The 14617-nt window shown below is 35.3% G+C and overlaps 1 protein-coding gene across 1 annotated transcript in view; it reads right to left on the reverse strand.

Moving 5' to 3' along the window:
- Nucleotides 1–14617, reverse strand: part of GLIPR1L1 (GLIPR1 like 1) — a 30014-nt gene that overhangs the window by 14128 nt on the left and 1269 nt on the right. Inside the window, exon 2 of the mRNA XM_077770189.1 lies at nucleotides 1590–1835. Within this exon, the coding sequence (XP_077626315.1) occupies nucleotides 1590–1835 (246 nt within the window). The remainder of the gene's footprint in view (nucleotides 1–1589; nucleotides 1836–14617) is intronic.

The raw sequence follows: 14617 nt of genomic DNA on the forward strand, positions 1-14617 counted from the left end.
GAGTGAATAGAGGGGGAGCATAGAAGATGCTAACCTCTTTGTTCAGTGCTCCTCTGATAAAAGTGACTCGATTTAAGTCATTGTATGCATCTTATACAGTTGAGTAAGTTTGGAGAAGACAGCCCTTTCTGTCACTTAAATGGGGCTTCATAGGAGCTCAGTGCCATTTTTAGGATTGGCTTAGCTTAAAAGTGACCTCCACTTCTCACCAAAAATTCCCACTGAAACAACCAGAATACTTGGAAAAGTAACAGGAAATAATGTTTTTCAAGGTACTGACATCAGGCAAAATAGGATAATGCCCCCTGTGGGTTGAGAGGAAAAATTCAGGCTNGGAGACCAAGGAGGCAGGAACATAGCACCCGGAAGCTGAAAATCATATAGTGACACAACTATAACGAGCTGCAAGGAGTCCTCTCTACCATTCAGCAGAGCATTTCAATATGGATGTGAAGAAACTACCCTAGGCCTGAGAAAAAACCACCTAGAAAAACTAGAGGAAAGAATGCTAAGACTTAAATAGGGCCAGGAAGAGAGCCTGCTCCTACTCGCCACACTGGAAAATATCCATTTCTGCGCCATTGGGTAGAAACTGCACAAGACTCTTGCCTCACAAGAACCAAAATAATAATAATAAAAAAGTTAAGATGATATAACTGTATCCCAGAAGACAGTCCAAGAATATTTATAGTTATATAAATAAATGAAGCATCCAAAAAGGCAAAATTTACAAAGTTGAGAATATAAGACAATTTATCCAGTGGGATAAGAATCAGGAAAATGTGACCGGTAACAAAGAGGAAAAAATGAATCCATTGAAACTAACCCAGAACTAACATAGATGGCAAATTAGGAGGGAAAACATTAAAATAATGACTATAACTATCTCATGTGATTAAAATCTAGATGAAAGATTAAACATACTAGATATAGTAATTGATGATATAAAAAGAGGAAAAATTAGTGAACTAATATAAGATATAGCAGTAGGACTATCTGAAATTAATCATATAGAAAAAAAATCAAGGAAAAGAGAAGGGAGCGTCAGTCAGCTGTGGAAAAACTTCAAGTGGTATCCTACATGGGTAAAAACTCTGAAGGGAGGATCAAGTGAGAATGGCAAATATTTGAAGAAGTAATGGCAAACATTTTTCAAAATTTGATTTAAACCATAGACCCACAGTTCCAAGAAGCTCAGTAAACTGCAGCACAAAACGCATGAAGAAAACTGCAGTGCATTATTATGAAACTGCTTGAGACCTGTAATAGTGGGAAAAAATTTAAAGGTAGTCAGAGCAAAAGGACACATTAAGTATAAAGGAATAAATAAAAGGTTAGAGTAGATTTCTTGTTGGAAACAATGCAAATAAGATGACAGTCAAGTAAGATTTTAAAACTCAAGAGAAACAAAACAAACAAATACACAAACAACTCAGTACATAGAATTCTATTCCCAGTATAAATACCTTTCAAATGAAGGTGTACTTTTTACATACTCAAAAGACACTTAAAAGAAAATGCTCAAAAAGTTGTCTTTTGATCAAAATGTGCATAAATAAGAAATAATCAATAAAATGTCAAATATTTACCTGTGTATAATGGCCACAAACTTTGGAACATGATAGGGCATTATAATCATAAAATTCAGTTTCATTAAACCAAGCAACAACAGCAGATGTTGGTGAAAATAAGCTGAGTCCACCTAACCAGATATTTTCTCCAATATACTCAAAAGTTGGATGGCATCCGTAGGATTTTGGTAAACAGGAGTTGTGTTTGAATTGGCACTTGCTTGCCCATGCTTTAGCAATCTTTGCTAAACCATCATCCCAAGTCTGAAAGATAAGATAATTGAAATTCAGTTATGCACATTTGCTTGGATTAAAGTTATTCTAATCAATTGTGATCAATTCAACTTTTTAAAAATTTATTTTAATAAAATATAGATTTTTTTGATATTAGGTTTGTAGTCAGTCATTATTTTTAGTTCTGCTTTAGAAACATTTAGTACCCATCCTATGACAGAGTTTATCTTTGTATTTTCAAGACCTCGCAGATGGCCTGGTACAGTAGATGCAAATACAGTTGAATGTGTTTTAAATAAGTCAAGAGTTCATAGTTTAGTAATTCAGGTCATACAAATATATTATAAGTGAAAGATGAATACCCATTCATAGTCAAAAAGGGAAAATGCCTCTTAGAATGCTAGGAATAAAATGTCTTTAATATGAGTAAGAATATCTACCAATACCAAAAACAAAAAGAAAGAACTCTACAAGACATCATTATATAATTGTAAAATATTGAAAGCTTCCCCCCCAAATTTGGAATGAAACAAGATGTCTCATTATGTTTATTTAAAATAATATAGGGGCCAGGGCATCTGGGTGAGCATCCAACTCAGTTGGGTGAGTGTCCAACTATTGATTTCAGTGCAAATCGTAATCTTGTAGTTTGTGAGATCAAACCCTGCATCAGGCTCTGCATTGATAGGCTCTGCTGCATATATGTATGTATATATATAGTGGTTGCTTTAGATATTACATAATTTATGTAATTTGTCACAAACTACTGGTGTTAGCATTTTGCCAGTTTGACTGAAGTATAGAAATATTCCATTTACATTCCTTCATCACTCACTCCACCAATAATTGTTTTAAATATTTTTTCTACATGCCTTAAGAGCCATATCAAACAATACTATAATTTTTGTTTCAACTAACATAATTCAGAAAACATCAAGGAAAAATAATTTACCCATACTTTTATTTTTTGCTTTTTTTCTTCATTCCTGATGTTCCAAGAGTCTTGTTTCATCATTATCTTAGTGTTTGAAGAATTTTCCTTAGCTATTCTTTTAGAGTGTGTCTGCTTATGACAAATCATCTTAGTTCTCCTGAATCTGAGAGTGTTTTAATTCCACACTCACTCCTGAAGTATATCTTCTCTGGGTGGAATTCTTAGTTAGCTATTAATTGAAATTGAAATTGAAATTGAAAATGTTGTGCCACTTGCTTTGGGCCTCCATGGATTTGGATGAGAAGTTTGATGACCTTGAAATTGTGGTTTTACTGTAGGTAAGGCATTGCTTTTTTCCCACTGCTTTGAAATTTTTTCCTTGTCTTAAATTTTCTAAAGTCTGATTATGATGTATCTTGGCATGAATTTCTTTGGGTTCATCATATTTGGGCTTCACTCAGATTTATGTTCATGTTTTTACTCAAATTTTGGAAGTTCTCAGCCACTATTCTTAAGATGTTTTTTTCTCCCCTCTCCTTCTCTTTCTCCATTTCTTTTGGGACTCAAATGACATGAATAGATATTTTGTACTTGCTTTATAGATCCCTGATGATCTGTTCATTTTTTTTCCTTTGGTCCATTTTCTCTCTGTTGTTCAGATTTGGTAATTTCTTTTGTTCTATCTTCAAGGTTACTGATTTTTTTCTTTTGTCATTTTCATTCAACTATTGAGCCCATCCAGTAAGGTTTGTTGTTGTTGTTTTTTAAGTAATCTTTACACCTAACATGGGGTTCAGACTCATAACCCCCAAGATCAAGTGTCTCATGCTCTATCAAATGAGCCAGCCAGGCACCCCCATCCAGTGACGTTTTATTTCAGTTATTATATTTTTCAGTTGTAAAGTGTCCATTTAAGTCTTCTTTATAACTTCCATTTCTTTGCCAATACTTTCTGTTTTTTCATTTGTCTTAAGCATTTTTATAATTCCTCTTTGAAGCATTTTTATGATGAGCCCTTTAAAATTCTTGTGAGATAATTCTTATATTTCTGTCATCTGGGTGTTGGCATCTGTTGGGTGTTGTCTTTTCTCATTCATGTTGAGATTTTTCTGGTTCTTGGTATGATGAGCGATTTTTCATTGCATGCTTGCCTTTTTGAGTTTTATGTTATGAGACTCTAGGTTTTATTAAATCCTCCTGTTTTAGTAGGTCTTCACTAATACTGCTCCAGTGGGGGAAAAGGGACACCACATCTTTATCACTTGATTGGTGGGTGAAGGTCCAGGCTCCCCACTTACTAACCCTGTAAGAGCGATACCTTGTTATTACTGGAAGAAGATGGGTATCAGGTTCTCCTTTTGCTTTTGCTTTTGCTTTTGCTGACATCATCATCCCACTGGGAGAGTAAGGGTTGCCTTTTTATTACCAGGTAGGATGAAAATCTAAGCTCCCTACTCAGCCTCCACTGGCACTATGGGGAGGTGGCGATGAGGGCCACTTTATTATTTCTGTGTGGTGTGCAAGTCCAGGGTCCATAATTGGCCTCTTCAGATATCCCATCCAGGCTGGGAGGGGAAGAGACACCACATTATTGCCTCATCAGGGTTAGAAGCCTCCTTGCTTAGCCTCCTCTGACACAACATTGGTAGAGAGAAGGTGGGAGGGGTACCTTACTAGCATCAGTCAAGGATGATAGTTTAGGCTTTCCACTTAGCCTTCGCTAAAAAAGATAGGAGGGTTGTTTGTCCAGAGTAGGATGGTTATCAAAAAAAAAAAAAAAAGAAAAAAGAAAAAAAAAGAAAAATTTCTTCCTTATTAAGTTGTCCTTTTTCTTTGTCAAGAGAGACCAGACTTTTCTTGAGGCTTTTATTTTCTGCATCCATTGACATTTCTGGGTTTTAGGCTTCTTTCATATCTAGTTCAAGATATTCAGGAGTCAAAGAGGAAATATATGGAGCTCACCTTTGTGTCATTTCTTGAGTCTGGAGTCTCTGGCTACTTTGCTTTTTTACTGCCCAACTTTAAGAGTCTTCTAGAGGCACTTGGGTGGCTCAGTTGGTTAAGCATCCGACTTTGGCTCAGGTCATGATCTTGTGGTTTGTGGGTTTGGGCCCCATATTGGGCTCTATGCTGACAGCTCAGAGCCTGGAGTCTGCTTCAGAGTCTGTGTCTCCTTCTCTCTCTGCCCTACTCACAGTTTATCTCCCTCTCTCTCAAATAAAGATTAAAAAAATTAAAAAATATATATGTCTTATATATAATATCTGAGGTTTTTATCTATATTTAATGGGAGGGACAGTGCACATAGCTATACTCCATCTTGTCGGTAAGATGCTTTCTTAAGTTTTTTGCTAATTGTATGTTCCATTCCTATCTCCGTAATTCCAAAAAAGGCATTCCAGCAAATACAGACTTTCTGTAATTCTTTGCCTCAAGAATTTTGGCATGGCAGAAAGCTGAAGTAGCTAAAAATAAAGGGGCACGAGGGTGGCTCAGTCAGTTAAGACTCCAACTCTTGATGTCCACTCAGGACATGATCTCATGGTTCCTGGGACTGAGCCCTACATCAGCCTCAGCACTGACAGTGTGGAGTCTGCTTGGGATTCTTTCTCTCTCCCTCCCTCTCTTTCTGCCCCTCTCCAGCACTCTATCTCAAAATAAATAAACTTTTTAAAAAAGGAGCTAAAAATAGAGGCTACTGCCAGTGTTAGAATCACAGCCTTGAGCATACAGAAAGATTTCAGAAGGAATAGTAGCATGGTGGCCTATGGAAAGTAGAATATCTAACATGGTTCTCCCAGCTTCCATCAATATTTCTGTGTCATTGGACCATGTTGGAGGCATGTCTAAACCTGGAAGGGTAATGATATTGGCATCACAATAGTGACTAGTTTGGAAGGATAATAATCATATTGACTTGATTACTAAAGATGATTCCCCTATCTTTTGGAACAAAGACCCCAGGTTTTTTGCTTTTTGGTTTTTTGTTTGTTTTGTTTTTTTTTTGTTTGTTTGTTTTTGTATAATAATAGGGGGAAAGGAGTACCCAGAATGTTTGAGATCACAGTTTTAATCCCCTTGTCAATGTGAGGGCTAAAAATTATAATTAGGGTAATTTGATGGAAATAAATAAATGACATTTTATTTCCTTTTTAAGATTGTAGGTTTAAATTCATACTACTAATTTCAATGGATAACTTCCTATATTTCTTTGATACTCATATTTCTTCAAACTATAAAATTTGTTACCTGAAAATATTTGTTTACAGCAGCCAAAAGAGACTTCAGCAACTCCCAAAGGATGAATCGTAATTTACTCTTCTGAAAATGACTAGACTGAGTGATGAGTTCTCATATACCACCCTTCTCCAAAATTTATACATACCACTAAAACAGAGCCTCCATTTTCCTCACAGTTACTATGAAGACAGATGTAATTCCATAATCAATCAAACAATAAATTAGCAATAGCAAACACATGTTTTCTAGCCAGGCCTTCTCATTTATATCCTTTATTGCTATAAAGCAATTCATTCCTTTCCCAAGATATTTCAGCTTAGCTATAAACTCTGGAAAGCTTTATCTACTCTTATGCCTGTGAAAATCCTAGTCTTTTGCCTGAATCATTGAGGTGTGTCTCCATTTTAAAAGAAAAAAGGAAAGAAAAAACCAGCTTAAATATGGCATACATTAAAAAAATATATATATTAGTTAACACATAGTTCTAATGTAGAATAGCTTGTACCAAGATATCCCCTACCCCAGGTATGGTACAAGAGAAAATGATTCTATCATTCTAATTAAGACCTAGTCTTAATATACAAATGAGGAACACAATAGCTTTGAAAGAGCAGGAATTAATATCTGAAAGCAAAGGAATTATATGAATTTAAAACATGTGATTCAAGCCAGTTCAAACATGCATACTATGTATAAATTATAATTATCTGGCTATGTGTATAACTAAAAAAATCTATTTGCATTTTGGAATTCTCAGGGACTCTATGAAACTCATGTTTTCCCATGATTTAACAGTATAATTAAAAATCTTTCTAAAAAAATATTTTAATGACCCCTTAGATCTGGTAATGCTTTCACCTGAAACTAAGTTCCTATTAAGTCTCTAGCCCTATGGGAAAAATTTTATTAATATTCTGCCTTAACTTGTAAATAGAAGACTTTGGCATGCTTCTAGACATAAATTTTAAAAAGCCCAATCACCTGTTTTCTGCCTAGCCTAAACTCCAATACACTCTGCAGGCTCTTCTGATCACAGGCTCTAATATTATGAAGTACATCCATATCACAGAAGCTCCTCTGTGGAAGGAAGAATAAGAAAACCTACGAAGAAATTCTCACCTCTATGCGCAATTCTAGTGCTATGGCAAGAAACAGTATATTGTGCACAGAGTTGAAGGTGGGAGAATGCTTTCGTGTGTCGGTCTGCTACTGAAGAATTTATGCTGTATATGGATAATATAATGAAACTGAGTAATACAGTCAATGTCCAAAATTCCTGAAAGGATTATAAGAAATGATGCAAATAACAAAAATAATACTTAAAAAATCAGATTTATTGAGATATAATTGATATAAAAGAACTTTATATATTTAATGTGTACAAGTTGATGAGTTTGGACATATGCAGACACTTATGATACCATCACCATAATCTGGGTATAAGACATAACCAACACCTCCTAGAGTTTCCTTGTGTCCCTTTGATGTCATTTGTTTATTTTTGTGGTAAGAATATTTAATATGAGATCTACCTTCTTCAAAAATTTTGAAGTGCCCCATACTGTATTGTTAACTATAGACACTATGCTTATATGGCAGATCTCTAGAACTTATTCAACTAACATAACTGAAACTTTATACACTTTGAATAACAATTTCCCAATTCCCCCACATCCTCGTCCCCAGCCACAGCACTGTCAGCGCAAAGCCCAATGCAGGGCTCGAACCCATAAACTATGAGATCATGACTTGAGCCTGAAAACAAGAGTCAGATGCTTAAGTGACTGAGTCACCCAGGCACCCCAGAACTTCTTTCCTTTTTTATGGCTGAATAATATCCCATTGCATTTACATATCACATTTTCCTTTTCCATTCATCTGTTGATGAACCCTTGGGTTGTTTCTATATCTTGGCTATTGTGAGTATTGCTACAGTGATCATGGAAGTGCAGATATCTCTTCACGATCTTGATTTCAAATTTTTGGATATATACCTAGAAGTGGGATTTCTGGATCTTAGGGTAGTTCTACTATAATTTCCACTGTTTTCCAGAACTGCAGCACAATTTTATATACCCACTAACCATGTACAGTGTTTCCAATTTCTTTACAACCTCACCAACACTTGTTATCTTAAATTTTATTTGTGTTATTACTAGTTACCTCTAGGATAACAAAGATCTTCAGTTAATAAGAACAGTGGTCTGAATAAAAGTCATTAATTCAACAAAAATATAGGGAAGAAATGAGAAAAAAATAACCTCTTACTTTAGAATAGCAAGAGAATCAATAGATAGTTATTATTCACATTGGTAAAGCAATTATCCAATGAAGAACTTTGGGATCTCTGGTCATACTGCAGGTCAATGAGCTAACCAGGGTAAGGGGCTCCCCCTTGTCCTAGCAACAGAGGCTGAATCCAATTCACCTTCTCTAGAACTTGTGCCACTAAGGAATTAAATTGTTAAGCCACTAAAATGTCAGGGTTTATTTTATACCACAGCCTAGCTTAGCTTCATAAAACTTATTGTTAAAAGTAGAGTGAAGCCATAATAAAAATCTATACTTAAAGCACCCTGAGACCTAAATAGGAAGGATCCCTGCTCTGGGCCCAGATTTTATAGGATGTCACATATTACACACACACACACACACACACTATTATAAAATGAAAGATTCTTCTCATTCTAACCTTAACACATCTTCAGTGTGACCCATGAGGCCGAATGTCTGATTTTTGCCACATGTTTTTAAAACAAAAGGCATTTGTACGTGAATGGTAAAACAGGGTTCTGAATACTGTTGTTGATGACATAAGAGACAGACACTGCTTCCGAGTCCAAGAAAGATTTAAACTATGTTAACTCCTAGGTAAAAGATCAACTTGTCAAATCTTTCAAAGCAGCATGAAAGCAATGGATTCTTACATAATATAATGTTTAGCAGAAATACTGAAGATCTGTTTCCTTCCTTCTCTCTTCATATTTCCATTTTTGGGGGGGTAAGGAAGACATTTTTCAATTGTAACACTTTCCATTACTGTTAAGTAGGGATAAATGTAGATCTGTATGTTACTTAAGTGAAGCATGACATCATTGCTTTACACTGGCCACTAGATGGACATGATCACATGAATGGTGAATTTTATATTTATAAAATTATTTGACTTAAATTTTCCAAAAAAATTTCAAATACTTAAAACCATTACTTATCCATTGTAACTTTGCCTTTTAATTTTAATAGTTTTGATTATTTCAGAAGAAGTAAAGATTTAGTTACTGATTATATCAACAACAAAGCAAACTTATTCTGATTAAATCGAAATCTGAACAAGTTAGGTGAAACCCCTGAAACCATACACTCTTTACTAAATAAAGATTTAATTACTGAGCAAACAATGAGATTGTATGTAGGCTTCCATTTTTATCTTCCTTTAGCCCACAAATGGTGGTGGTAAGCTTGCCTGAACCATGTGGAGAATTTAACAGTTAGCTGGCAAGCAGTGAGGAAATTTATGTCAGAGGCAGAAATAACAGCAATCCATGTGATTGAGGGCCAAAATATCTGAAAAAAATGTTATCTATAACTTAGGAGGCAGATCATGAGTACACTGAACTTGAAGCTCCAAGCAGAGATTGGAAAACAAAATAGTGGTTGTTGGCTTATAGTATGGGTTCAACAGGATATTTTAGGAGTAAAAAACTGGCAAGCTTGGAAAAGAAATAAAAGCTAGAATCAAGAAATGTGAGGCTTTTGAGGCATGGAAAAGAAACTGCTTCTATATAGCATATAATGAGATATGAGATCTTAAAAAGGCTTTGAGACACAAATGTCATAAAACTTTCAGGTGATTAAAAAGCTCAGGGCAAAGAGGAGATGAAGAATGTGACTCCAAGGATATCTTCTTAAGTGATTAAGAAGTCCTTAGCAAATGAATAGATCAGGGTGTACCCATTTCCCCAAAATTCACATTTCAAGATAACTGGCATTAAGATGAAAGAAAAGCACCAAAATGAGAAAACAGAGACTTGAAAGTTTCTCCAGTTGGTACTTTAAGTATAGGTATTGGTATTTGGAACTGATTGGGGGCATACAGCTGAAAGACCTTCAGAGTTTTTGAGACAGATATATTCCCAAAAATATTGTAAACTTGTTGTGAAAAAAACCTGTGAATACCTTGGATCTTAAACTTCCACGGGCAGAAAGCAATTTGAGAAGGCTATGGCTCAAAGAAGGCATATTCCCCAATGCCCAACTCAATTTGGACAAGGAGGATAGTGAATAAGGAAGTACATTTGAGAGGGAGAAGATAGAATCCATAGAAAACAATGGACAAGAGAACTCCTACCTGCTTTGATTAAAAAAAAAAAAATTTCTGACCTCCAGTATAGTAGGTATGAATACTATCTACTATCTAAAGATTTCATAATCATTCTGAACCAATGATTTCTGTGTGGTTCTTATTTTTCCATTTTCTCAGTAGGAGTGTTTGTTATGGTTGTCTTGTCTTGTGTTGTCTTTGAATATCGTTTGTGTGGAGGACAGACCCAGGCACCAGGCCAAGAGTATTCACAACCAGCCTTGTTGGCTTGTTGCATTCTACTCAGAGATATTAAACTCTGATTCAGTAACTGAACAGAATAGTGGACCTTATCCTTTGGAGGAGGCCTTGAACTTGTTTTATTTATGGTATAGAAGGAATAAAGAAATATCTGATGACCATAAACGCACTCTGTGCTGGAGATATTTAATGCAAGCATGCTAGGGTTATCAGAGTAATTCTGGCCAGAGGGATCTGAGTGGGAATGACATATATCACCTCCAGATCTGATTATAAAAACACCTGTACGGTCCTGTAGCTTTCTCAATGGTGACTCTGAGAAAAGCATGTTGGCATGATGGAACCAAGATATAATCAGCCCATGGCACTGCACAAAGAAGAAGTGATGTGGAGAGTGGTCCAGCCAGTATTAACTTTGTGTGAGTGAGATACTGAACCTGTATTATTTAAAGAGTTATGCTAAGTGAAATGAAACAAAGAAAAATACTGTATGATATTGCTTATATGTGGAATCTAAAAAAAAAAAAACTCATAGACACAGAGAATAGATTGGTGGTTGATAGAGATGGGGGGCTGAAATTGGTGAAGGAGGTTAAAAGGTGCAAACTTCCAGTTTTAAGGTAAATAAGTTCTGAGGGATGTACAGTAAAGCATGATGATGTGACTATATGTAACCATACTGTATTGTATATTTGAAGTGGCTAAGCTATTAGATCTTAAACATTCTCATCACGAGAAAGAGAAATTGTAACTATGTGAGGTGATGGACATTAACTAAATTTGTGGTAATCAATTCACAATGTATGCATATACTGAATCATGTTGTATATTTTAATACAGTGCCATGTCAATAAAAAAAATGGGAAAAAAAAGCCTGCCTCTGAGCTTTGAAGATTTGTTTGTTAACACAATATAATAGTCTATCATTTTCTGATAAATATAGAAATTGACGTGTGAAATGAGGAATTTAATTTTCCTCAATGATTCAGTAGTTGAACACTGGAGAAGCTCCTATTAAAGACTCAGCCAGTAGTTAGCACTTCCGCTTCTGCCCAAGATGGAGTCAAAAGACCAGATTTACCTTCCCTCTTAAAACAATAAAAACAAAATATGTGAAAAAGCAGGTGTGAGCACACATAACATCAGGCAAAGAAAGACCAGTGCTCCTGATAGGGGCAACCACTAAGGTAAGCCTCAGCTTACTTCCTTGAGAGAATTTTCAGTCTATAAAAGAGTAGCAGGTGAGAGAGATTTGTATAAAAAAAGAAATCCAAAGATGTTCAAAGGGTCCTGCTTGGATATTTGACAGAGTAGTAATTAGCACATGCATGTGAGGAACCTACCCAAGACCAGGGAACGAATCACTCAAAAAGATAAGGGAAATATTACCTAATGCTCACCCAGTCCTGGGAATAGTGCCTCTTCTCACTAGCCAGACTAGAAAAACCTCATAATCTTGGGAATTGTGTAGAGTAGTCAGAAGGATCTTGGCTTAATTGTAGGAGATATTTATTCCTAGCCTAAACTACTGCTTTTATCCAGTCCAACAAATCTTAAAAACAAGGCTCAAATGGATCAAAATTCCAAGTAACATGAATGAATACCAGGAAAAATGTCCAGAATATTTATAGAAATACAAAAATAACCATCACCCAACAAGGTAAAATTAGCAGTATCTGGTACCTGGTAAGAAATTATATGCATAGAGAGATGCAAGAAAATACAGCCCAAAATGAGCAGAAAAAATCAATTAATGGAAGTCCAACCAGAACTGACACAGATGTTAAAATTAGTAGAAAAAGCAAGAATGAGAAAAAAAATAAAAAAAACATCAGTGAACTGTGGGAAACTTCAAATGGTATAATGTACATGTAATTGGAGTCTCTAATATTATTAATAGACAATGGGTAAAATTTTTCTATTTTAATTAAAATCTGCAGATACAAAAAGTTCAATGAACCTTAGGAAACATGAACCATGAGACACTAGGGCGCATCAAATTGCTCAAAACCAAGTTTAAAGAGAAATTCTTAAAAGCAGCCAAAGGAAAAATACATATGATGTACATGGGAACCAAGAAAATGATCCAGTAGATTTCTCATCACAAACAATGTGTAAGGAGATAGAAGACGGTACAGCAACACCTTTAAAGTTCAACTTAGAAACCTACACATAGTGATAATATCTAGCAAAAATTAAGGAGACCGAAAGGTATCGAAAGATGCTAACTTCCAGTTATAAGATAAATAAGCACTATCCACATAATGTACAACATGATTGATGAGGAGAACAAAGGCAAAAGAAATGTAGATAAATTTAAATTTCCTTATGATTTGCAGCCCATCAATAAATACTTGAGACAGAGTATGAGATTCCTCTAAGAACTCAAACTGTCTTAATATTAATGCTTTGCTAGAGGCAGAAAGCAACCTTAGCTTGACAATAGCCAGATCTCCAGGATCTTGGAAATCTTCTTTAACAAATGAAAATCCTTTCGGAAACTTCCTTTGTCTTTACCACTCCCTCCCTCCCCCCATTTAGATGTATACAATCTAGATGTATTACAATCCTAGTCCTGCTCTTTCTGCCCCTGGGTCCTGTCCCTGTGATTTAATAAAAACACCTTTTTGCACTGAAAACATCTCAAGAATTCTTTCTTGACTATTTGCTCCTGGCCCACATCACATCATGATGATTATAGCTAACACTGCTGTATGATATACAGAAAAGTTAAGAGAGTAAATCCTTTGAGTTCTTGTCACAAGGAGAAAGTTTTATCCTTTCTTCTTCTTTTTTAAAATTATTTTAATGTTTATTTATTTTTGAAAGAGAGTGAGAGACAGAGTGTGAGCAGGGGATGGGGCAGAGAGAGAGGGAGACAGAATCTGAAGCAGGCTCCAAGCTCTGAGCCGTCAGCACAGAGCCAGATGCTGGGCTCGAACCCAAGAACCATGAGATCATGACCCAAGTCAAAGTCAGACGCTTAATGGACTGTACCACCCAGGTGCCCCTTCTTCTTTTTAATTGTCTCTGTGTGAGAAAATGGACATTAGGTCAATCTCTTGTGGCAATGATTTCACATGACATGTAAAGCAAACCCTCATGCTGCATGCCTTAAATTTATACTGTGATGTATGCCAGTTATTTCTCAGGTCAACTGGAAAAAATATATAGTTAATACAATTGCATGATAGAGAAAAAAGTAAGGAGAAATACTTTTATAACATAAAAAGCTGATGTTATTAAAAACCAAAAGAGCAAGGTATAAGAAATGTTAATGTCCTTTAGGCAGAAGAAAAATGATACCAAGTGGAAATATGGACCTAAACAAAGAAATGAAGAGCACAAGAAAATGTAAAGGGTTAAAATAACAAAAACTTTTACGTGTTTACAAACTCAAACTATAAAACAAGGTAAACGCAAAGAAGGCTTGTTTCCATTCAGGTCTTCTCCACCCTCTTCCTTTCTTCCCTTCTCCTTCAGCTACCTCTTTACATTTAAATTAATTTTATGTATATCCTTTTATTGTTTCTTTTGGAAAACAAAGCCTATATATGTGTTTATAGAATGAACATATATGTAAATATATACACATATATTTAAATAGCATCTTAATGGCATGATATTCCTTAAAAAAAGATATTCAAGTAAGTATGGAGAAAATACTGTATAGTAAATCCATGTCATTGATCACCCCAACCTATTAGAGATTAAAGTACATATTACATATTAAAATATTGTAACAATTCTGTATTAAAGAGATCAGTTTTTTGTTTTAATCCAGTGTTTCCTAAACCTATTTGAACCTCTTCCTGCTCAGAAAATCCTTTCCCATGAATAATGCAGTTTTGAATTATGCTATTTCCTGAATTGTGATTTTATAATACTTGCATTTTATGTATTTATTTATTAAAAAAATTTTAATGTTTATTTACTTTTGAGAGAGATCGAGAGAGACACAGAGGCATGAGCAGGGAAAGGGCAGAGAGAGAGAGAGAGAGAGAGAGAGAGAATCCAAAGCAGGCTCCAGGTTCTGAACTGTCAGCACAGAGCCCGAAGCCAGGCTTGAACCCATGG

The sequence above is a fragment of the Crocuta crocuta genome, unplaced genomic scaffold (genome assembly GCF_008692635.1).
Source record: "Crocuta crocuta isolate KB4526 unplaced genomic scaffold, BGI_CrCroc_1.0 scaffold317, whole genome shotgun sequence".
Classification (NCBI taxonomy): domain Eukaryota; kingdom Metazoa; phylum Chordata; class Mammalia; order Carnivora; family Hyaenidae; genus Crocuta; species Crocuta crocuta.